The 26,058-nt window shown below is 46.5% G+C and overlaps 1 protein-coding gene across 6 annotated transcripts in view; it reads right to left on the reverse strand.

Annotated features, from left to right (window-relative positions):
- Positions 1-13,072, reverse strand: part of LOC311117040 (bromodomain adjacent to zinc finger domain protein 2B-like) — a gene marked incomplete at its 5' end in the record, with an annotated part of 29,030 nt that extends 15,958 nt beyond the window's left edge. For 5 of the 6 annotated variants that reach the window (XM_084192039.1, XM_084192037.1, XM_084192038.1 and 2 more), the window contains 11 exons: positions 9-237; positions 1,214-1,322; positions 1,428-1,488; positions 2,623-2,913; positions 3,074-3,827; positions 4,970-5,551; positions 5,656-5,883; positions 6,456-6,661; positions 7,608-7,772; positions 7,996-8,205; positions 12,898-13,072. In XM_084192039.1, coding sequence (XP_084048165.1) covers positions 9-237; positions 1,214-1,322; positions 1,428-1,488; positions 2,623-2,913; positions 3,074-3,827; positions 4,970-5,551; positions 5,656-5,883; positions 6,456-6,661; positions 7,608-7,772; positions 7,996-8,205; positions 12,898-13,072 — 3,010 coding nt within the window. Of the gene's footprint in view, positions 1-8; positions 238-746; positions 849-1,213; positions 1,323-1,427; positions 1,489-2,622; positions 2,914-3,073; positions 3,828-4,969; positions 5,552-5,655; positions 5,884-6,455; positions 6,662-7,607; positions 7,773-7,995; positions 8,206-12,897 lie in introns of all 6 variants that reach the window. The other variant, XM_084192034.1, reaches the window with a different exon arrangement.
- Positions 13,073-26,058: the final 12,986 nt, after the last annotated feature.

Here is a 26,058-nt window from a genome sequence, read left to right on the forward strand (position 1 = left end):
CTCCTCACCTTGGGCCTCCAGTTTGCGTAAGAGTTTGGCCTCACTGGGGCTAGGCACCTCTGCCCCCAACCCCAGACCCTCTCCCACGTTGGGCGGCCGGCCCTTCCTCCTCCGGGAGCCCTTGCCCTCCTCGCCCCCCCGCTGGCGCTCTAAGTTGGGGGGCCGTCCCCGCCGGCCCTCCATGGCCAGGATATGAGGGATGACATCCTCGTCCTTCAGCAGGCTCCACTGCAGACCCTGAGGGTAGGACGGGCGAAACAACAGAGTAGAGGGGGTGTTAGTCTAGTGTGGGTAATAAACGGCTTCAAAATACTTTAGTTGTTTTTATTACTCTACTGTTACTCTAGGTTTTACTCTTTATATAGATCACTCATGAGAGAAAAGAGGGCAGATCAAAGATCCAAATATGCAATGTATGGTGGTATTACTGGACTACAAAGCTAAGAACCGGATAATTGTCCAATTTCTACCTGTGATATGAACACCACTACAACACATTCCATTCACCATTCAGCTAGTTAAACTATCCTACTGTACAGTATATGACTGGTCACCTGTGGAAGTAATGTCAACTGATTATTACATTACTCCCTATACAAAGGGGGCTAGGGAGTAGGACTACTGGAGTCTATAGCTGATGTATATCTATGTCCCTGAACTGCTGAATTCACTTCTACTGTTCCTACTGTACATGAAAAGAGGAAATCAAAAAATAAAACGGGCAATAGATAGATGAAAGACGTCACCTGGGGTCCTTCTCTGGCTTCATAGAAGTCACCAACCATTATCTTTGCACTGAAGCTAAAATTATCGCGTGTGATGCCACTTATTCCATTTCTGGATAGATACTACAGAAGAGAAAATAATGATGTTTGGTGAGACAGGGATATCCAATGTGAAAGTATGTAAAAGTGTGACATTGAAAGCGATCTAGCTACAGTGGCGGAAGCTTAAAACTAAAGTGACGATTCTACTACTAAGCATCAAAAGCATTAGGGGGAAATTGAGCAAAAGCACAGTGAGAATCAGAATGCTCTAACAACTGGTCAGCTTTTAGTAGGCAGAGGAAGGGATTGGGGAAATGAACTAAAAGGATTCCAGCTCTTCTTATGTTAAGGTCACAGGGGTTAGCGTTGATGCTAAGTGAGCACTAGCGTGAGGGTGAGGCTAGTTGCTAGCGTAAGGCTAGTCTAACGGGAAGTGTTACTGTTACCTTCACCACATCTGGGTACTGCCTCAGCTTCTTCCCGCATGGCGCGTAGTACGCCACGTCACCTTGTATCTTCCCAGACACGTTCTTGATCCGAGTTTCTCTCTGCCAACTGTTAAACACATGGGAGGAAGGAAACTGTGAGTGAGTGACCGAATGCCAGAGACTTTGCCATTGCTAAAGAGAGCCTATTAATTCAAGTCTCCACTCTACCTACCCCAACTCCAGAGGTATTCTCAACTCCTGCTCATCCATCACCCTCTTTCTTTTCCCTGCGCCTGGAGAGAGAGCGAGCGAGAGAACGAGAGAGAGAGAGAGAGAGAGAGCCCGTTAGTCAAACTGAACAATACACAGTCACAGCCTCTCTCCATAGCCCTAAACACCCAGCTACAGCCCCACGCAGAGCTACTGCCCAAAACACCCACCCATAGCCACAGCATCTCAGTACTGAATCTGAGCAGTGTTTCATTGTGTGAGACAATTGGGGCTGCTGGGGCACACTCCACTATGCAGGCCTGGCTGGTTACAATCAATCCACAGGCAGATCAAAGGTGTGCCTTCTCCTATTGACTGGAGCGCTGCCTCAAGCGTGTCCACTGTGTATCAAACCCCACCAGATGTGGCCATGAGAGTGCCTTGTTGTTTATGAATTACCTTTATTTAACCAGGTAGAGTATTGAGAAACCCCATGCCCTGAAGGCAACTTAAGGAAATTACTCAAATATGCCCTGAAAAATCACTGACATTCTTATGTGAATTTGATGGACAATAAAGCATTTTGAATTTAAACGTGCTTAGGAAGATTGGAATCTCTGTTGGAAAATTCCGGTCTTCCTTGTTGTGTCTGTGTGTGTGTTCTTTCCTTTCCTAAGCTGTGTAATCTCCCAGTGCTGAGAGAGAGAGGGAGGAGAGGAGAGGGGAATGAAAGAAAGAAACCTCGGCACGGCAGAAGTGCCAAACAAGTTGTCAGGCCTGTTAAGCCCAAGGACATGCACCTACAGGAACCCAGGGCCGCTTAAGCCAGCCAACCGCTCGGCTAACTAAAAATAGACCCCCCTTTTCCTCTCCCTGTTCTCTTCCCACAGCCATCTGAAGATGACAGCATATAATGCCATGTGTGAGCTTAGCTATTCCAGTGTGGTTACGTGTCCTCAACAGTTAAAGGTACAGCTAGGTGTTTTTGCAGACTGGTTTTGTGCTTGTGCTGTATGAGTAGCTTTGGCAGAGTAGGTAAAGAAGTTGGCCATAACAACTGATACTAGGTCAGATATTTTGTCATCCACCTAATGTTTAAGGTTGGGATAGGGGTTAGTTAGGGTAATCTGATGCTAGATTTGCGGTTACAGGGCGATTTAAAACTTGAGCGGCTTTGACAATGTACCGGGCGTTTAAGGTGTGTTGCCTGCGGTTACCTGGGGGCATGGCCAGGGAGTAGGAGGAGGAAGGAGAGCTGTGATAGGCCAAGGCACTGGAGCTGGAGCTGGTGACGATGTTGGGCATCTTGATGACCTGCAGGTTGAGCGGGGAGCAGCTTGTGGCCGTGTGATTGGTTGAGTTGCTCAGTAAGGAGGCGTGGCCTTTGGTTAGCTTGAGTGGGGTCTTCTCCCTCTTGGAGGCGGAGCTTGATGATGGCAACTTCAGCTTCAGGTCCTTCAGTTTGCCACCGGAGACGTCCGCGTCGCTGTCCGAGTTACTGTCAGAATCTGAGAGGAGGGTACCAGAAAGAGAGAGCGTATCAATGGGAGACTCAGCAATGGTTGAATGGTGTTCACTATTGTACATCACCATAACCCCCCAAAAAACTGTACACTACAAAGATTGCATGTGCATTCCATTAGGATGGTCAGACAGTAGGTATCTAACCTGACAAGCTGTCATCCGAGTCCTCCTCATCATCCTCCAAATCATCCAGATCATCATCATCATCATCGTCGTCGTCATCCTCAACAGAGTCATCCGAGTCCTTGCTGCTAGGGAGACCAGGGAGACCTGGAAGACCGGCCTCGGCCCCTCTGAACAGGTCCACCAGAGACTGCACCAGGTGGCGCTGAGAGAGGCCCTTCCAGGCTGCCATGGGGGCCAGAGCCTGGGCCTGAACCTGGAGGTTAGGGGCCTGGATCTTAGGGGCCTTGGGGGCCTTGATCTTCCTGGGTCCCCGGGCCGTGGCCGGTGAGGGTGAGGTAGCGGGCCGTGCCGGGGGGCCCTGAGAGGAGGCCGAGTGGGCCCTTCCACTGATGCTGAGGTTGACGGGCAGCGAGAGGGACGCCCCTGCCCCAGAGAGGTCCTTGTTGGGGTCCTTGCGGGGCTTGGTGATAAGGGACAGCGGCGCGTCCTGAGCGGTGGTGCTTTGGATGACTCCGTTGGGGTGGGCAGCCAGGCCCAGGAGAGCGCTGGACAGGAAGAGGTTGGAGTGGTTGTTCTGGGGGGGAGGGGGGAGGGGAGCAGGGGGCAGCTTGGTGCTTCTACCACCGCCATCGCCACCCGGACTCTCCGAGGAGGAGAGCTTGGGGGGCGGCAAGGAGGATGACGTCACCCCAGCAGCCTTCCTAGAGGTTTTGTGACCCTGCTGCTTCTTGGGCTGTGCCGCCGGGAACGTCTGGCCTTGTGAGAGTAAAGACTGGAACGGAGGGAGGGAGGGAGGGAGGGAGGGAGGGAGGGGAATAAAAGAAGGGAAAACAGCATAATTGTGCCAGCTGTCAATTTGCATCTACGTCGATTATTCAAGCTGGTGATGAAGCACAATGCCTGGCTCACTCTGTCTCACTGTGCCTAGGACAGAAGGCCTGGAGACAACGGCATATAACATGGCAATAACCACAGGCATTGTACTAAGTAAAGAGTAAAGCCGCTGATACAGTTCCTGTATCTCACTTAAATTACTACAGTTATGAGTCTGTGAAAAGTGTTAGCGTCATGCATCTGTGTTTTACTTTAAACAGCACAACGGCAGATTTGATATAACGACAGTCACGTTTGGCGTTGCACCGTGTTTCAGCAAACACAGGTAAGGGCTTCGACATGTACATTCAACTAGATGTGATATGAAGTGAAACAAATCAATTTCACAGACCATGTAATACAGTAACAGTTACTGAACCACTGGGGGAATGCAGAGGCCTTTGGTTCCACAATAACCTCTCCACTGGTAAAATAGAACAAGGGAAAAGGCTACATTTTCCACTTCTAGAAGGCTGGAGCCATAGGAATTAGCCTCATCAATTAACTACTATTTCAATTATCATTTCGACTATATCCGAGAGGTCCACAATCCACTGTAAAAGGTGATAACTATGTATATTTTCTATTGAGTTGTGACTGTATTAAATGGAGAGTAAAACAGTAATATATACATGTACATACAGTAGCTATACGTGCCGTCTGCTTTGCTGAGGTAATGAGGCCAAAAGCATTGACCTTTTGGTTTACAGGCTGAGCAACACAGCAGGACACCCAATCAAATGACTCAGACAGGACTGACACTTCCCTCTCTGACTCCCTCTGGCTGGAAGCAGCCCTCGTACTGTAGCTCATCTACAGTATGTTACCATGAATACGAACAACCTTCGAACTGTGAAAGGAGAAACCGTTTCATGTTTGACCGCTTTTAGATTATCAAAATTAGGTGAAAAGCTTATACTAGCCAGTAACCAGTCTGTGGTATTATTTGACCACGGGAAAAATAGCTACTGTGTGAATACTGGGATACTCTTAGCGCCATATTCCTTGCTAGTGGCTGTGCAGAGAGAACAGTGGACCAACCTGTTTGAGCCTGAATTCGTTGATCTGAGAGAGTGATTCCTCCAGCAGCTTCCTCTTACTGGCCTTCCCACTGCCAGGTGTCTTCAGAGGCTTGGGCTGCTGGGAGTTGGCCATGGGTGACGTGAGGAGAGGGAAGGATTGAGGCGAGGAGGACAGGGGTACGGAGCGGGACAGGGAGGGCACCGACAGGGGCTTGGGGGAGGAGCAGAGGGACAGGGGCAGGTGCTGTGGCGAGGAGGGCAGGAGCTTGGGCGGCTTAGGGGAAGCTGTGGTACGTCCTTTGGGGGAGGTGATGAGGGGGATTGGAGAGGCAGAGAGGGGTGATGGGGAGGTTTCCCTGCAGGGGTGGGTGAGGAAGGCTAGGGGCTTGGAGCTGGCTGCTAGGCCCGTGGACTGGATGACACTGAGGTGCTGCTGGAGACCCTCCTTCCTGGGCCGGGAGGTCTGGAGAGACAGGGGGGAGCTCTGGGACAAGGTAGGAGGAGAGGGGGAGTGCTGTGAGGGGACCAGGGTGTGGGGGTCAGAGGGCACGCTGTTCCTCTTGTCTTGGGCCTCCTTCATGCCCGAGCTTAGTGTCCCGATCTGGGGAGGGAGGAGAGGAGAGGAAGCCTGCTGTTAGCTCACCCCGGAGCACATCACAGACATAAGTAGCTATACACTACCAGTACTATTCACTATCACTCTACCTTCATTTTTTTCTTCGCCCGCCTCGTCTTCTCCTTCTCCGAGTTCCACGCCTCACTCTTTCCATCCTCTTCCTCATCCTCATCGTCGTCATCATCATCGTCGTCCTCCTCTTCCCCTCCGAGGTCCTCCAGGTCGCTGCTGATGGCTCCGTCGCTGGAGCTGTCCGAGGATGAGCCTGATTCGCTGTCACTGACCCCAGCGACCTCTGCTGGCTTCTTACCGGGCTTCTGCATTAGGGCAGAGAGCTGCCAATCAATAAAGCACCCAGTGTACTTTTTGACCATTTGATTTTTGTTTCTAAACCGGAAATGGAAAACTAAAAAACGTCCAAAATAGACCCCAAGTCAAATACTTCAGGCTTTACTATAGCTATAGACAAGTTGGTTTTTAGCAACAAAACCGACGCGTGCACAACTATGGTGCAAAACAGACAGAGTTGGCTTAGACTGTTGACAACATGTAATCTATATTTAATCTCCAAATATTTATTGAAAACATAAATACAATTGTATAATGAGCACTAGCAAATGTTTAGCCATATTAGCATTGACATGAAATCCGTCAAAACACCTCAAAACAAGACATGGTATCAATAACATAATACAACGAGCTGGAACGAGCCTCCTACGATTCCCCACATGGCAGACTTCTTGTCATTGTTGCTAGCTATCTGAGCATTCAGAATCATAACAACGTGGCTTCCGGCCACATCGATGTGCGCGCATCATTTTCGTGACGTTGTCAGCCAACACGGTCTACATTCATCAGTAATCTAGCGCCACTAAATCATTGAGCTGACCTTGTCTTTAGGTTTGTGGGGCGCTTTCTCCAGCTGTAGCTCTGCTGTGTGGCTCTGGCTGTGAGGGCTGCTCCTGGGGCCCCTGGCCTTGGGGTTGGGGCCCTTAACAGCCTGGGAGGCACCCAGGGATGGGGACGCGCTCATGGAGTATGACCCCTGCATGGTTGGGGAGGAGAGCCCGCTTCCGTTCACTGCCCCGTTCACCCCTGAAATCGCATGGAAAGAGGCACGGCACACTGTTACATATCATCTCAATCTCATTTGAGACATTGCGAGTAAAAACGCCTATGAAACATCTGGGGTTCTTCTGAATGCGGAATAGAATAAAAACCCTTAAGAAAATATGTATTTATGTGTATCTCATTTAGGCATGCTGAACATGGTGTGAGCACAACATGAGTGGTTTACATAATAAAAGATAAATTAAAAGATAGCATCAAATGAAAAAATTTGATTGAGAGAGAAAGGGTGCAGAGAGAGAGAGAGAGAGCGAGAGAGAGAGAGAGAAAGAGAGAGAGACAGAGACAGAGACAGAGACAGAGAGAGAGAGAGAGAGAGAGAGAGAGATAGCGTCAAATGAAAACATTTGATTGAGAGAGAAAAGGTACAGAGAGAGAGAGAGAGAGACAGAGACAGAGAGACAGAGAGCGAGAGAGATAGTGTGTGAGAGAGAAAGAGCGAGATAGAGATAGAGAGAAAAAGATGGAGAGAAAATGAAAAAAATCCAGCATATACGCCATTTACTGAGACTGGAAGTCATTATAAGGTTCTCTATGGGAGAAATCTCATCAAGGAGCCGGAGACTGCAAAGACTAGGGAGCCTCTCACTTAATCCCTGTGAACAGTTTCCACCACCTGCTTACAGGAATGATTAATTCATTCACATCTCTTGCAATTGCCAGAGGGGTAAAAAACGTTGCGCTTTAAATACCTCACCCTCTTAAGGGTACCTTTTATTTCCTGGCGGTAAAATTATTTGCCGCTTTTGAACAGGTGTGAGAAGCTCTTTCACACTCTGTGCCCATATACAGGTACAATACAATACATTTTCCCCTGATGAGCACAGAAAGTGTCGCAATTATCACCTTTGTTCTCAGTTCAAAATGAAGCATTTGTAAAGGTTCAATGTAAGAAGGCTGGGTGTTGCTGTACCTTTGGGGGTCTGTCCGTTTTTGCTGGGGGTCCTGGAGGGGGGATGCAGGGGGCTGGGGCTGTGGTTCTGCTGGATATGGGGGGTGAACATTGTGGAGAGGCCCAGGAACGGGGGGAGGAAGGCTGCTGCACCTCTACTGTGGGCCTCTGCTGCTCGCCACCATTCTGATGAAGAGAGAGGACAGCGACATGTCAGTGCCACTCTGTCACATCCACTAACTTCAGTACTGTATATCAATTACAATTGCCTAAAGAGTATTAGAAGTTAGCACACACTTAAATACTGATTAGTCATCCTGTTTCATTAATCTGCTGTTCAGGTCAAGTAAATCTCCTGGACCCAGTCATGTTACATCTGTCCAAGCTCCACACCCGGCCCTCCTCTTACCTGTCAGAGCTCCCAGCTGGGGATGTGCGGCCAGGGCCGCAGACATCCCCAAGGACCCCAGAGAACCCAGGGACCCCAACGACCCCAGGCCTCCGAACTCTGGGCGTCCTGAGCTGGTGGTGTACAGGCCGAAGGCTGGGTGGCTGACCAGGGGGAAGGCACTTGACAAGGTGTAGGGCTGCTGGTCGCTCATCGCCCCATACAAAAGACCTGCGGATGGTCAAATAGCACAAAAAAACTATAAATCAATCAAATGTATTTACTAAGTCCTTTTTACTTCAGCAGTCACATCAGCAGTTGTCACATTACTCATTGTGTATTTATTATTACGTGTTTTACTTTTCTATTATTTCTCTATTTTCTTTCTCTCTGCATTGTTGGGAAGGGTCCGGAAGAAAGCATATCACTGTTAGTCCACACCTGTTGTTTACGAACCATGTGACAAGTAACATTTGATTTGATCAGCAGTGTGCTTCTGTTTGGGGTATAAATTAAGTTTTTCTTGAACTTAATTGAATTCAGAGATGACTCGAGGGTTCGTCGTGCCCTCAGAATACCCTGACTCGCTGGCTTCTTAGGTATACATCCCTTCTGTGTGTTAAAGTTTAATGACGTTTTCTCCTCTCTCCCTCCAGGTTTTCTGCTGGGTAAGATGATGTTTTATGTATATTCAACAAGACATTAGGCAGCGTAAAGGACAAAGATGGCCCTGGATTGGAGCTTGACAGGATTACACATGCTTGTGCAAATCCAGAACAGAGCAGCTCAGATGAGAGTGACTGAGACAGAGACACTACTCCGAGGGGAGATGCGCATCATGCATGTTCTAGATAGACGGAGCTCTAGGCTGTACTTCAGCAGGGGAGAGAGAGAGAAGAACACAAAAAGAGCAATCACAGTCGACAATTCATATGATATTTTCTGACGAGGAACTGATTTGTTTAATTAGACTACAAAGAGAATGTTCTTAGGGGCAAAGTCAAAAACTAAACGGCAAGACATTTGCATAAGTATTCCATTTTGTATTTACCAAGAAACTTGAAACTGATGCGGGCTGAGCAGCGGGACATTTAGACAGCTGGGAGTGTAATTGAAGTGTTTCTGCAGGTACTGTATAGGACAGATCCCTCCTCCATTGTGTCTATCACCATGCAAATGAAACAAGCTCAAATAGGCTAAATCAGTGGTAGCCCGAATAACAAGCAAGTCACAGTTCTTTAATACACCAGCTGTGTGTGGTGTTTGAGAGGCATACCTGTGATATAGCCTCTTCCTAATTCTTTCCTCCAAACCTTTTTTGAATTAAATTTCAGCAGCACACTGCCCAAAAAAAGATTAATACTTCAACACGATCATCATCAAGCTTTCACCTAAACCTGAGTATAATCATTTCTGGCAGGGAAACCAGAGCGCATTGTCTCCTCGTACAGTCAGATGCAATTTGGTCTGAGCATATTTCATGCAAATTCAATTTCCATTACAGAGGGGTGAGAGAAAGAGAGAGAGAGAGAAGAGAGAGAGAGAGAGAGAGAGAGAGAGAGAGAGAGAGAGAGAGAGAGAGAGAGAGGCTGGTAGAGGGAGGGAGGCTGGGGCGTAATACATATGCATAAAAAGTGATGACAGGAGAAGTAAAGTGTTATTCACTGAGCTTGTGAAACTGTCAACCTACAACACACCCAGTGAGTGCTGTGTGAGTGTGATGCCCCCAAGTTCTACAGAATCAGATGATGGAGTTGAGACGCACAGAAAAGAACCAGAACCTTTGTGCCCGCTTGACTGGCTGTCATAACTGAGGAAAAACTCAACGTAATTAGGCCTAAGCTAAAGTACTTTCATTTTGCCCTAAGACAGCCACATATAATCAACAATATAATTATGGGAGCATGAAGTAACAATACAACGTTGAGGCTAAATTGCTGAGATGATCAAGGGAATAAATCAAAAAAAGTCCATAACATCCCATTACATAACATAACTGTCTGGTTGGTTAAGCCTGAGTTATAATTACATTCTCTCACTTACAGAAGAGAGGAACGTGTTCATGTTCCAACTCCTCGACATTAGGTCGGACTGTGTACCTACAATATCATAAAAAGTGCACAAAACGCACTTTAGGCCTAACGCTGGGAGCATCTTTTCCACAGCAATTCAAGACTAATGAAATGTAAACGTGTGATTTCCCTAGAGGCAGATTCCTAAAATGGCCTAAATGCTATCTCCATATTGTAAACCAGTAATATGGAAGTTTAAGGAGATTGAGGAAGATATCTTCAAAATCCTAATAGGCTAATAAAAAGGTGTATTTGCATGTGGCAAGCGGAGTTTAAATGCTTAGTGGGAGGTGGGGTGGGAAACAAAGCGTGCCAGCCAGAGGCAGAGTGGGCTTCAAGGCCCTCGTCTTTGCAGTCTGCTGCACCACGGCAGAGAAGAGAAACACCTTGTGTACCTAATTAGAATATGCTGAATATGGAGTGCCTTGCCTTGCCAAAGTCAGCTAGCGGATACGGAAACAAATGACTGAAAATACAAAACACGACCCTGAAAGGCCAGCAGCAAGCAGCCACTTCCGTCGCAACTCCCTCCCGCCAACCCGCCCGTCAATCTTGCCTCGACCGACCTTCCCCGAGCAACAGAGTGACATCTGCAAATGCCTTTTCAATATTAATGCGCTTCCAGCTGGAGAATAATTAAATCAGAAATTTGGAGAGAAGAGAGCAGCAGAGCAGAAATACAGGATTACCTGATATCCTCTCTCTCACTCTCCTCCACCCTCCTCCACTCTCTCTGACAAACTCACTGCGTTCTAAAAAAGCACTGGGCCTTTTTTTTTCCATGTTCGGAGGATGCTAGCCGAAGGGGGATTAATTTGTTGTTTGTTGCAGTCAATCAAATTTCCATGGACAGATTTAAAGTTAATTGCATCCGTGAGCCGATCCCAGTAGGAAAGAGTGCTACATGCGCCCGGGCTTTTTCAAAGTGATATCCTCATCAATGACACACTGCATGCCCCCCTCTACCCCCCCACTCCTCCCCCCATCTCCTTCCACCACTGTTCTTGCTCATCTGAGATTTCTTCAAAGTTTTTCTCAAGTGGTATTGGCAGGTTGGCAAAAGACCTTGAATTAATTCCTCTCTCTTGCTGTGCTGATACCTCTGTGGCAAGAATCCGCCACAACAACAAATAGTTCCAATGGCTTTCATATGATAATAGAGGTGTGTTATTACTGTTAAAATGGCTTCTAGTTACTGAATCGGATGTCACAACCTCATGTTCCATTAGCACAGAGTGGCTATTCCTTTAATTGTGACTAGTGTAGGTGGCAGGAAGATGAATCTACCTTCTCCATCACGTTCCAATAGCTTTAAAAGCGTATTGAAAGAGTACTGTATGAGAAATGAAAAACTACAGCAATGCATCTCAATATGAAACCAAAACATAACTGTGGAACGAACTATATGTAAAAGCAATTCAACCAGTAGGTCTAAAACAATGTAATTGCAATGTAGACTAACAATTAGGGATTTGCTGGTGGTGGGGGGCTCTGTACTCAATTTAGGCATTTCAACATCAGTGGGTATATAATATGTACAGTACATATCATTCATCATTCATATAAATCATCATTGTTAGATTCCGCTCCACATGGGAACAAGACGTCTCATATGAAATAACTCTTGCTTGGCTTGATCAAGCTTAGCACAACTTCAGAGCTAGAAGCCTGCCTCTCAGCATTTCATTCGACGCTCAGCCCAAAATCACTTATCTAGACAATCTGAGAACAGGTTATGGCGCAGAGGGATATGGGGAATGTATAATGCATGAGAAGACGGCCTAATGGCTGCTTCATTGGAGCAACACGGGGGAGAGAAGAGAGAGAGAGAGAGAGAAACTGTGGGCTTTATTTTTTTCGCTTTTCTTATCATGAAAGAGAAAGACAACACAACGACTGCAGTGTGAAATTTGCATGCTATTTGCTGGTCAGTGTGATCTGTTGACTCCTGTGTGTGTGTGTGTGTGTGTGTGTGTGTGTGTGTATGTGTGTGTGTGTGTGTGTGTGTGTGTGTGTGTGTGTGTGTGTGTGTGTGTGTGTGTGTGTGTGTGTGTTCCTCATGCTCTCTAATGGCTCCGAGACCACAATTAGAATGCAGAGAAAGGGTCTGGGTGTTTGGAGCTGGCACGAAGACACTGAGCGGCTGACAGACATGTTAAATCACGCAGGCACGGCCTGAGACACACACACACACACACACACACACACACACACACAAATCAGTGACGCAGCCACATAGCAAGAGTTTGTCAGGAGACATGGGCGAGCATGTGTGTGTGTGTGTGTGTGTGTGTTCCGTATTACACAAAAGAGGCTTTCTAATTGTTTGGGCTTCATTAATGCAGCAGCTTTTCAGCAGCAACCCAAGCTGTCAGAGGAAGGCAGAGTCTGCGAGAAAAGGTGTTTTCACAGACCTAACAATAACTACATAATTAATACTGGGGGGAAGTCAGCAACGCATTAAACTCATCCTTCCTCATGCTGAAAAAAGGATAACTTTGAGTTAAAGGTGAATCATGAGGGTTTTTAGTTTCTACGCCACTCATTACACAGTGCACAGCTAATATGCTTGACAATATTCATTGAGGCGTTATGCAGACCGTGGTTATAAATGGGAAATAAAAATCTAACAAATATGTAAACCAGTCTCTCTGTAAACCAGTCTCTCTGTAAAACAGTCTCTCTGTAAAACAGTATCTATGTAAACCAGTCTCTGTGTGCATTTTTAGGAAGTGTATAGTATATTTTGTGTATTTAGAAATGTGCGGCTTAACAGAGTGCTGACAGTGTATGTGTGTGTGTGTATGTGTGTGTGTGTGATGCATGGCGCGGAGTGATGAAGCAGTCTTACCAGAGGTGCTGAGGGTGGATCCCAGTGAGGCTGCAGGGCTGGGGGCCAGACTGCTCTTGGAGTGGGGAGCCGGGGAGGACGAGGAGGAGGAGGAAGAGGAGGCAGCAGGGGAGGAGGTGCGAGCGGTGGGCAGGGTGGGGGGCGCGGGGGAGGCCAGCCGCTCTCCAGACTCCATATCTGTCAAACACAATCCAATCAGCACCGTTACAAAAGCAGATGAGAGAGGAAAGAAAGAGCGAAACACACACAGACCCCGCCGCCCCACCACACACACCCCGCCGCCCCACCACACACACCCCGCCACCCCACCACACACACCCCGCCGCCCCACCACACACACCCAGCCGCCCCACCACACACACCCCGCCGCCCCACCACACACACCCCGCCGCCCGCCACTCTCCCTTTCACATCTCACTTCCCCAGAACAATATTTCTATTTAGCCCTGGTCACTAACCCCCTCACACACAACCCACCTCCCATTCAGAGCTCATGGGCCGGGAGGATGGCATCTTTGGGGTGGGGGGCAGGCCGGTGGTGGAAATGTCACTAGTTCTTAAGGAGGGGGGTTGGTGTGGAATTAGTGACCATTATCACTTTAACAGGCATGATTGTAAATGACAAGTGTTCAGCTGAGACAGGAAAGAAGAAGCTGTCTGACATTTTGGACGGACAAAACACGCAGACACTTCCTCTCTCAAACACACACGCAAACGCACTTTCTCTCTTTCTTACACACACATAAAAACCTCACGCGCGAACAGTTCACACGTGCGTGCACACATAGCGTGAAGCTCTCTTTGATTTACAAGAGTGTTCACAGCTCTTTTTACACACAGTGTTAAACAGTCCTCCCTCTCACAGTGGATGTAGTTAACAGGCAAACTAAAGCCTTCAAATGGGAGTTTGCACAGTTCCACTTCCTTTCAGCATTGTGCAAAATATATAGAGGGCTTTCAAAGACTCCTCTAAGACCCAATGGGCTTCTCTTCTCTGTGGAACTATTGTGTTCTCATCCATTAACAGCTTCATAGAGAGCTAGCATAACTGACAACACTGACTCAAATAAACCTCGGGAGGCAACGGCAAGGTTAGATGATTCCACTGTCGTTTATTTTTATTTCATTATTTCATCCTACCCACCTTCTCTTACACAAACATTCAGGCAGGCAGAACACACACACACACACTCTCTCTCACATACACACGCGTACACACACACTCTCTCTCACATACACACGCGTACCCACACACACACTCTCTCTCTCACACACACACGCACGCGCACACACACACACAAAATCTCTCCCATATCACACGGCCCCTGACTCTCTCCTCTCTCCTTCCCTTTTCATCCCGTTGCCTGACACTAATCCAGGTATGAAAATCCCCTTGAAAAGCGCAGTTTGCAGATTGTGTTTTACAGGCTGGCTTTCATATTGTGTCATTACACATAAACAGTCTCCCTTAGTCCCCCTCCCCTTCTCTCTCCTCTGCAGCAGGAGCAGGGACACTGATTAGATCTCAGAGACAAAAGCTGCTATCCTCTGAATATCAAGTGTCAGCCAGGAGCTACACTGACGAGGGGGGAGAAGGGACGCAAAATGACAAGAAAACCTGCTGCAATCCTCGGGGATCTGGCTGCTGCCTGGCTACTGCGCGTGGTGTTGGAGGAGGACTGTTGCAGGGCGGCCATTGCGGTTCAGTTGCTGCTGTGACAAATATGGTCGTGTGTGTGTGTCCCCAATGGCACCCTATTCCCTATGTAGTGCACTACTTTTGACCAGCACGCTAAAGGTAGTGGACTATGTAGGGAATGGGGTGCCATTTGAGACACATCCATTGTCATGTGTATTTACCAGTGAGGTCAAGGGTCAGAGGGAGAGACCCGTCTCCCATGCACGGACATGACAGATCCAATTATCAACATCATAAGGCCTATTGTGGCTTCTTTTTTAAATGCATGTTTTAGCAATAAACCTCCATTTTTAATGACCGTGGTTTGCGAAAAGCTGTATCAATATTTCTCGAATAATTCTGTATAAAACACATTTTGCTCTCTGCTCAAATGTAATACTAGGTTCACCATTGCGATGCTATCACCATTGTCTCAGATAAACAGGTGACAATCAATAGTGGCTGGATGGAGATCAGGTTTTACAACGCAGATAAAAAGGGCAAAAACAACGGCTCGTCTCTCAGCCGAAATGAGACTGGGGCTTATTTCGTGTCAGGTAGTCAATGGAGCGGATCATTCGGTGTGATTTCAAATGGCAATTCCGAGACGAGAGAGAGAGAGAGAGAGAGAGAGAGAGAGAGAGAGAGAGAGAGAGAGAGAGAGAGAGAGATAAAGAGAGAGAGAGAGAGAGAGAGAGAGAGAGAGAGAGAGATAAAGAGAGAGAGAGAGAGAGAGAGAGAGAGAGAGAGAGAGAGATAAAGAGAGAGAGAGAGAGAGAGAGAGAGAGAGAGAGAGAGAGAGAGAGAGAGAAGGCATTGTGTCTGAAGGAAACGCAGAAACAAACACCAACTGGGATGAACGACGGCGTGTAAACCATTCCTGTCATTTCTCAATATCTGCACTTATGCCTCGGCCTGTCAAAACCCCAAGACGTGAAGAGAATTGATTTCCTATAAAAAAGCGATTCCTTTTGGGGTAAAAAATAAAAGCAACCCTCCCCCTCATCTCATCTTACACAGTATCTCTCACAAGGGATTCTTCTTCTCCCCCACGAGAGAAAACGACCAAAAAAGACAAGAGCTCCCTCTTCTTCCTATCCCGACGTCCACAACAACAAACTGATCACTTAGTAGGATTCAATCTAATAAGAATTATAAGATTGGAGCGGGGAAAGAATACCACCCGACGCAGCAAACAATGACTGCAACAATAATGGACCGCAGAGGTATTTAAGGATCCAATCCTGACTTAATTATGATAAATTAAAATGGATTTAGCATCAGAATTAGCTTGATTTTATAGGTAATTAACTGAACGGCACAGTGGCGGTATAAGGCGGGCGGTATAATCTCCGTGAACGGCTAAATTAATTTGACTTGGGTAACGTTGAGCCAATCAGTGAGCTGCATTGCAACCAAACAGCAGGCCACGGATGCTGCGAGAGGAGAGATTTATGCTAATAGCCTCAAATGATTTATAAAGCGTGTTACCCCGGCAGAATCACAGTCACGTCCACATATACAACACACCATTCAGCTGCCAAAACAAGCTGGAAATGGTGGTAGGAATGGCCCTTCAGGATATCTGCTGGGACTATAAACAGCTCGCTAGCTGGGTTGTTATGAGTGCATGTGGCCTCGATAGCAGCCTTCATATGTCCCCGCTATCTAACATGAGCGGTGTCACTATAGGGCAGGTTATTGTCGAAGAAGACCCTCCTCCTCTTCTCTGCTGTGTGTGTGTGAGAGAGGGGAGGCCTGTGTGTGTGTGTGTGTGTGTGTGTGAGGGGGAGGCCTGTATGTGTGTTTCCATGTGCCACAAATACTCTACCTGCTTAAGTATGCACTAGCTAGCTGCTTTAGTTACCATAATGGGTGCACATGTGTGTGTATATGTAAGCTAACACTAGGCCTTCTCTCTGTTTGTGTGTGTGTGTGCTTACACTGTGTGTGTATGTGTGTGTGTGTGTCAAATGGCTGCATGTTCCGAGGAGGACTGAGCTGGGCCCTTGCTGGTAGCGTGCATCTCTCTCCCCGACCCCTTTCTTATCCCCCACAGTAACAGATGGCCGATGCTAACAGAGATAATCCGGCAACAGAGTCATCAGCATGGATCAGCGGTAATCAGAGTGCGGACACAATGTCTCCTCTCGCCCTAATGGAGGGAGCGAGAGAGGGGAAACGCATTTTCCCCCACGTCTTAACCCTATTCAAAGTCACACACTGTCTGCCTGCCTCTCAGCCTGAAACCTCGCTCTCTTTCCATCCTCTGTTTCTCTCCCCCTACAGCCCCTCAGTGTTGTGTCTATCGTTGCCTCTTCAGCTTAGATCTCTGCGTTGAACAAATACCTTTATTCTTAGCTCTGTCATTTCCCCATCACACCAGAGAGAACATCTCAAACATAAAGGGCATAAAACCCACTTGTAAATCCATACAGTGAATGACGTGAAAATTAGCCACGATTTGAATGCTACTGTAGTTGCATCTTCCTTTCTCGAACACACTGGTTAAACTGATTGGCTGGATGTGTGTGATGTGAAACTGGAGGCGGCCTCCTGAAGCGTGGAGCCGGTCCTGGGCTCCATTGGGGCTCTGCTGTGCGGCGGTTGCCTGGTGATACTGGCAGCTCCTGTGTTGTCTCCGGCACTCGTCATGGCCAGTGTCCCGCGGCCTCGTTCAACACAATTAGAGTCCAACCTGCAGCAGGCAGCACTCTGTGCCTATTCCCTATTTAGTGGGGCTCTGGTCAAAAGTAGTGCACTGTATAGGGAACAGGGTGCCATTTGGGACGTTTAGCCTCACTGCTTCACTACACTATGTAGGCAGCAGAAATAGGAGAGTAGAGTTTGAGAGATTGGGGACAGAGCATGTTTACTCAATACTGTTTACCAGACGCTCCTATTATGTCGTTCTTTCAGCTTCTTTATTTATTGTTGATCTATAAGTAATGTCATTGTAAATTGGCTAAAACTCCATCTAGACGTTTTCTTGCTGTCATTTTATACTTTCCATTGACTAAATATCTCAATACAGAGAGAGAGAGAGAGAGAGAGAGAGAGAGGTCATGGACCCAGACTGAGAAATTACCAGTATATCCCTCACTACACCCGACCTTGCACATTTCAGTCCCCACTGTTTACCTTTTCACAGTGTGTGTGCGTGTGACGTGTGTGTGCGTGTGTTTACTCATGGCTGTTTTGTTTGCACTAAACACTAAGTGACACAGATGAATCCAGATCATCCTACTCAGATCCCCTCCCTACCCCACCTACACACACATGCAAACATACACACACACTCCCACTAGGCAGGAAGTGACATAATGCCAACAGGAAGCCATGGCGTTTGTCCCGGGTTAAACCTCAGACTATTACCAGACTACTGAGTCACAGCACTGACAGCCTCAGACAGACATGTTGATGATGGGTAACAACAGTGACATAGCCTAGCACAGTTGGGCCATTGGGCACACCGCACAATGCCTCTGTGTGTGTTGACTGTTAAGTGGCCACAGTCTGCTCTTTAAACCCCGCCCCTTTTCTGCATGCCCACCCAGTGACAGATGGCAGAGCAGGGCATGTTGGGAAGGGCAACATCTCTCACCCCATTACACCGCCTTGGCAGAGGTATCCTCCCCGTATTGTGTTGCAGCCAATCCACAGACTGCTTCTAAATCACCAGCATAGAGCCCAACCCCACTGCAAGACTGCTAGTGGTGACTGTCAGGGCAATAACACACCAACGGGGAAAACCGCTCAGTCCTCCTGTACTGAAAGACTTGATTCACAGTCATAAACACAAGCCTGATTCACAGTCATAAACACAAGCTTGATTCTACACTCACACTGAAATCTATCGGTGTCGTGGTTTTCAGCTACAATAATGTGACTTTGGGATGCTTGGGATGGAAACCACTGAAGAGAGGGGTAGCTGAGCTTGTCACTTGTGTTAGATGTCAAACGTCTGTCTGTGACAGAACTGTCACAGCTGGAACTTACTCTGCTCGCCTACAACTAAACTCAACTCAGTATAACGTACACTGACTGGAGAGAATATAACAGAGGCCTACATTTTGTACCAGTCTATTCCTTTAAACAAGTTTCTTAAATAATCCCACAGCACCACCCCCCAAAATGCATACAATAAAAAAAAAATGCCTTTCGTGAACTAACACAACTTACTAGCTCTGACCTTGCCGATAGCTACTTTATTGGGGAAAAATGTACTTACTATGACTGTGATATGTGGGTGTCCCACCTAGCTATCTTAAGATGAATGCACTCACTGTAAATCGCTCTGGATAAAAGTGTCTGCTAAATGACTCAAATGTAAATGTGAAATGGCAACATATCTCAAGTGAGGAGAAACAGGCCCTTTAGGTCACTAGGTCAGACTGAGTCCCTCCTGGAATGCAGCAGTCTGCAGGGAGGAACGTTACATTCTATACTCCACACAGATAGACTGACATTTCTCAGACACACCTTCTAAAGTGGAAGCTAACCTACAGTAGGCCTATATCTCCCGACACGTCAACAACGCCAGGAATAAGATGGGCAATGTGTTTCATCTGTCGTTTTGGGAAGCAGAAATTATTTTTCACTTAGCTTCTTGCTTTTTGAAAGAGAAAGGATGTGTAGGTAGGTGCAGACAGGTAGGCCTATGTAGCAAACATCTCTACCCACCTAAGCAATAGTAGGCAAAATGCTGCTCAATTTGCATATAGAGCCATCATCAAATATGTCCCCATGGAAACCTTGTGGGGTCTTAAGATCATTAGCCACACCAAAGCCAAATGCAGGCAGACAGGCAGTTCTCTCAGTGAGTGATTCAGTCCTGATGAATCTGCTATTCTTCCACACTCTACTCTTTCTCTCCCTCATTACCGCCCGTCGCAGCACATTCAGATCTGCCCCAAACCGGATATATTTAGAGGACTCCATTACGCAGAGAGAGAAGAGCAATGTGTGTGTGTGTGTGTGTGCTCGACAACGAACAAACACCATAGAGACACGGACACAAAGAGAGGCAAGCCAGCGCTTGTTAGGGATAATAACACTTGGCTATTACTATACATGACATATATTCTTCCTGTTTCCTACCCTTGTTCAGTTTTAAATCATCTACTCTGCTCTGCATGACTTCTTTCTCCAGGTTACAGCAACTGTGATGATCTATTGCTGATGATTATTAACAGAAATAAAACTGGTGTGAAAAGGACAGTAAATGAGACACATCTGATACATTCAGGTAGACAAGAAGACAATGAAAATGTCATAGTACAATAGATATCAAGCCACATGGCTGGGCTGTAAAAGGCTGTAATACTTGATACCTGACATTTATAACATGTCACTTTGATCCGTGGAGAATTACACACTTCAGCAAATTCTACTTTAACAGACACACATACATTCATTGTAAGCATCATTGTAATGTTCATTTAAAGTGTCAATTGATCCCCTAAGAGACGGTTCACCAAAAAGCCGATTTAACACGAAAATAAAATATTCATTTATACACGATTAGATTGACACAGTTCACACAGAGGTGGATAAGTTCACTAAAAGGCCACAGCTTTTGCTTCTAGGTCCAGTCCAATATTAGAACAATCGTAACATTTTCCATCAGTGTACAATAAACAGTCTAGTGCAGTCTGTATCTGCCACAACAACCATGTGTGTGGGCATAAGGGAGAAAGGGAAATGGAGGAGGCTAAGCAACACCGGGAAGAGAGAGAGAGAGTGAAGGACACAGGGAGAGAAAGAGGGAGACGGAAGAGCGGGAGGGAGAGATCGACTGCTACACTCAAGATATGCATAATGCAGATGACATGCATGTCAAACGCAAGACAAAGCGAACGTGTCAGAACCATGGAGTATCCTGCGAGCATCAGCACTGGCCAGTTTAGCCAGCAACGAAGCTAGCTGTTATAAATACACACTGCAATGACAGAAGCAACAATCTCTCCCATCAAGTCTGACTCTGCCTGTTTTCATGGAATTAAATAGGCCTACTTTTAGGCAATTCAAATAGGCCAACTTCAGTGCAATTCAATACATTTTACATATCTCATGCTTAGAGATTTAAAAGACAAAATGTATCAATGATATGTACATTTATACACTATTACAGGATTATAATGAGATGTTTTTAATGAATGTCTAGCCACATAGAAGCCGAGGGGGAAATACCGGTGACTCAGAAGAGATGGCGAATGCCTCACTCCTGATCAAGCATTCCTTAGTGCAGACTGAAATGTGTGGTCAAAGCTCATTCTATATGAATCCACTTTGACTGTATCAACTGACAGCGGAGAGATATGCTCATAGAATTGGCATTTATAAAACCCATCACATTCAAATGAATGTTGAGGTTTTAGGCTGGGTTTCTGTATAAGCACTTTGTGACATCTGCTGATGTAAAAATAGCTTTAGAAATACATTTGACTGAATGTTCCCTTGGTGGGTGTACCGGCGGCCATATTTGATATTCAGTGGCTGTAGGCCTTACCAGGTGTCCTGGTTTCCTAAAAACCCTCAGCCAAGTTGCAAACCCCTTAACTCCTGCCCTTGGTGGCTCAGCCTAATGTTCCTTTCGCACAGGAAGGAGAGGGTTAGGAGAATAGAGATATCCCATTAAATGTTGATGTTTCCTGCTGCTGTCTGTGCGCGTGTGTGTAACTGTGTGTGTGTTGCAGTGTGTTGGGCTGGGCCTGAGAGCTCTCTGTGTGTGTAACTGTGTGTGTGTTGCAGTGTGTTGGGCTGGGCCTGAGAGCTCTCTGTGTGTGTAACTGTGTGTGTGTTGCAGTGTGTTGGGCTGGGCCTGAGAGCTCTCTGTGTGTGTAACTGTGTGTGTGTTGCCGTGTGTTGGGCTGGGCCTGAGAGCTCTCTGTGTGTGTAACTGTGTGTGTGTTGCCGTGTGTTGGGCTGGGCCTGAGAGCTCTCTGTGTGTGTAACTGTGTGTGTGTTGCCGTGTGTTGGGCTGGGCCTGAGAGCTCTCTGTGTGTGTAATGAGCTCATGTACTGTTGTCGTGGTTAAATGAAGCCTCCAGGCTCCCTCTCAAAGCCTGTTTCCTATATCCTACCACCATCCCCCCTACACTCCCCAGCTCCCCCCTGCTCACTGCTGCTGGAGCTTGGTTGGTTTTAACAGCGCCCGGACGCATTCTTGAGTTAGCATAATTGTGTAATTATGATTTCAGTTAAAGAGATAGCCTCCGTTTGATTTCCTATGACTGAGCGGTGCAAATAGGGAACACAGCATTGGTAAAGCAGATACCTACACTTCTACATGTGTAGAGGACTAACGGAGGTCGCAGAGGGTGTGCTCCAGCATCTGTCCGTATCATTGGGCAGATGTTAGTGTACACGTGTGTTGTTTCACGACCAGGCCCGTTCAGAACACCTTTCACTAATACAACTGCCGGAAGACAGAGGAGGCTAGCTAGTCCTTGAAATCACAGCAAAAACGACAACAATCCTGGACAACTACAGCAGCTTTGTTGTCAGAGATGCTACTAAACAATATGCTTTTTGTGACATTTAGATTATTAGTGTTCGAAGGGAATTGACGCTCTACTGCCTGTTCAACATGTGGAAAAGATGGCTGGAAAAGAGTCTGTGGTCCTTTATTGACAGAGCGGGAGAGAAAGCAGCAGCCAGAAGGCCACTCCGTTCTGCTCCAACGCTACATGAGAGAGAGGCCAGTGCACACACAAGCACGCACACACACACACACACACACACACACACACACACACACACACACACACACACACACACACACACACACACACACACGCACGCGCATAGAGTGCAGCAGGTGAGCTAGCTGCCAGTGCATCACACGCAGCAATCTCTCAGCGTCTTGCTCGGGGAGAAGAGAGAGAAGCGCTCTGACATTTTATGAAGCACTCGGCAGAAAGAAAAGCAGCGAGCGGCCTGCCTGCATGTAATGGCGGCTGGACTGTCACTCTCTCCCACTCTCTCTCCCGTTCGCCTGATATCATCTTCCCTCATTAGCATAATCTAATCAATTTCAGAAAATTGCCTTTTAATTACCAAGAACACGCTCCTCTCACGCACACTCTTAGAAGAACCCACGTCTTAGAATATCTCTCTCTAAAAACCAAACTAGAGCTGTAAATGAAGTAGGGCTTAGACTTAGAAATAACTAGAGACATGCACATGATTTCAGCACCTTTCAGTAAACAACCTACAATTAAAGATGCCATAATTGTTGTGTCAATATGTCTTATTAATAGCATCATTAATGTCATACGTTATTGATTAACAGATAGTAGCCTTGTCTAGGCCTTCACCTTCAAGGGGAAATGAAAATATACTTTGAGGTGTAAAAATCCTTAACAGTATTTAGCTACAACTGACTATTTCCTCAGACCCAAGGTTGCTCCTATATGTAACAAGTAATTAAGCCTAATGATTAAAAACATTGTCATTAAAATGGTCCCTCTGTAAAATGGGGATCTATAGCAGTGATTAATCCTGTGCTATGTTGTTGTGGCCTGACAGCCTCTCTGTTGAACAATGATTAACAGTCAATGACTCCACTCACCCCAGCAACACTAACACACTGTTTACATTAGCTCAGCTCCCATAGAGGCCAATGCTACGGGTGCTATGCTAACAGCAACGGGCATCTAGCTTAGCTACACACATTACAGCCACAACAGGCCACTGTAAAAAGTACTGCCGGCGTGATAATATGATTCCACCATGTGTGGGAGGATATGGTGCGGCCCAATCCCTGTGTGTATCATCCATCCTACACCACAACCTTCAACTAAGCCCCTTTCATTAATGTGAGAAATTAGCATTTGTGATGAGGATGGGGGAGGGACCCGAGAGACATCTTTTAGATGAAAAAAAAAAAAAACAAGGAAATAGATTTGAACATCTAACACTCATTTACAATTATATTACATTACGAGTTTGAAAGCACAGCGGAGTCAAAAGATGTATTCTGTATTCACGGGGGGGGTGGGTTTAAAAAATAAAATAAAATAATAATAAAACACTGTGGGCAAACAAACTCTTGACATTCATTTCGCACAACCTTTAATGACAACCCAAGCAAGAAATGACAGACAGATATAGCTTCGCCTTCTCTCCCATGCTAACCAATTAGGCTGGAATTTCAAACAGAAAATAATCAGCTTCACTTTGGGCTCCATTGACTCATGCTAATTTGGATGAAATTGTGGTACCTTAAGAGCGCCGAAACGAAGCATCTCTTTTGTCCAAGTCACTGGTTTTCACTGTTAGCTGCACTAAATTGAACGTGTCTAGTTGCACATGTATTTTCTTCCATCATTGTCAGGAAATTTGATTTGTGCAGCAAATGGCGTTGAACATAATTTATCGTTGGGTACTTAACATGTCCGGCTAGCTGAGCCAACATAGTTATTTTTCTTCTGTTTCTTCAATTCACAAATGTACTCTATTTCCATAACACAGAACCTGTGGCCACATGTTATGCTGAAATGTAATGAGTAGGCACCCAGAGTTTTTCCCGGTCAAGTAACATGGCCAGGGAAAACTCATGGCTCTGGTGATGAGATGAAGATCCTTCTCACATATTTGGCTCAAATTCACTCAAGACGATTCTGTCCAGCACACTGGCTTTTCCCCCAAGCTAAATGTAAAACACCCTTTAAAACTCCTGAAAATGACTTTAAAACAGTCTGTCAAACCAGCAGAGGTTCTGAATGGATGGTGTAGTAGCCTAACTTTGCACATTTGCTCCCTCCGTGTATGATTTGAAATGATAAACCAGAACAGAAACCTCCACTTCCTGACAATGTTCAACTTTATACAGTTACAGTAAACCCAGACACAGCAGCAGTGACTCCAACAATAACGGAGTGGTTTCACAAATGCTTTCAACACAATGACTGTTTTTCTCTTTTATTACCCCACAGCAACAGGAGCTGTGCTACAGTGCTACGGTAGAGTTTGATGTGAAACTGTAACCCATCTGGCTCCTCCTCGGGAGCCCAGCACTTCCTCATAGAGAGGAGCCAATCACAGCGTTTCCTGCTGCCCCCTGTCACCGATATCTGAACTTTGGTAGGAGTAGCAGTGGACAGGGAGAGAGATAAATAGCCTGAAAACAGTTAAAGCTCTGTAGGCAATTTTCTTATATTTCTTCTGTTTCCAATGAGACACGATTCAACCAAGCAGGTGTAGCCTGGATATATGCCCCGTGCCCCTGGAGAAGACTCCTCATTTGGTGAGGCAGATACCGGAGCCGACCTCATCTGTTGATACCACTCACCCACAGGAAATCAGGCCATAGAGCGCTGGTGGAGGACCTGCCTGGTCACCCAGACAAAATACAGGTTTGGATTACAGAGCAGGGGGATTCATGTTTGATCCCTGAGGAGGAGAATATTCTCTCTGCTGCTCTGCTATACGTCTCACAAAGGCATGTACACACACACACACACACACTCCCGCCGCCCCTGTGTAATATCTATATCATGCGATCAGAGTGAAGAAGACCTCATGGTTCCACACACCTGCCAGAGACAGATGTTCAGAGTAAATCATATCAAACCTGTGAGTGAAGAACAGCTAGCGTTGCCGCTGTAGCTACACAGGCTGGCTGAAGTGCAAACACCTGCACCCGACAACAGCACTGCACACACTTATGCAAACACGCACGCACACGGAGACAAAAGGGAGATTCTCTCTTTCATTCACATTGACTCAACTTGTGTGTCTTTTCTTTATTCTCTTGGCATACAACCATCTTATTTTTCATGAGCTGAGAGTTATTTTTTCAATTGCACAATTGTTATGGGAGAACCAGACATCCCTTCAAAGATAAACAAGTCACAACAAAGGAAAGATCTGGGCAGGCAGGCAGGCATTTCAGTTGGAGACACAACATGTGAGATACTGTAGCCTAGTCTATTGTATCTGCGCTGTAAGCTACCCTACTTGGATTATTATGGCAGATTCTGATTTTCTATAACAACAAAGTCAATAGACTTGACTGCTATTTTAGGTGACAATGAACTCAGTGACACAGCAGAGAGTGGGATTTACACATCAAAATAAAAATGTTAAGATTTCCTGTCAACCAATACTGTGCACTTCCTGGTCTGTGAGTCGTAGGGAGGTGACGGGGGTGGTCTGGTGATAAACAGACACCCTTCACGCCTCGTGAACCAGAAACAGGAAGAGGCTGTGAGTGAAACAGCAGCGCGACATTATCTGAGCTCTCGCTCTGCTATCCTGAAATTCCATTCTCCTCCTGCGAACAACAGACGTCACACTGGGAGCGTCCATCTTGGGTCGCAAATGCGCCGCTGGCTGCCTAACAGACAATAACAGCAGGAGCCGTTGTGTCATATCTGCCTGCCAGAGGGTGTGTGTGTGTGTGTGTGTGTGTGTGTGTGTGTGTGTGTGTGTGTGTGTGTGTGTGTGTGTGTGTGTGTGTGTGTGTGTGTGTGTGT

The sequence above is a fragment of the Coregonus lavaretus genome (genome assembly GCF_964263955.1).
Source record: "Coregonus lavaretus genome assembly, contig: HAP1_SCAFFOLD_3253, whole genome shotgun sequence".
Classification (NCBI taxonomy): domain Eukaryota; kingdom Metazoa; phylum Chordata; class Actinopteri; order Salmoniformes; family Salmonidae; genus Coregonus; species Coregonus lavaretus.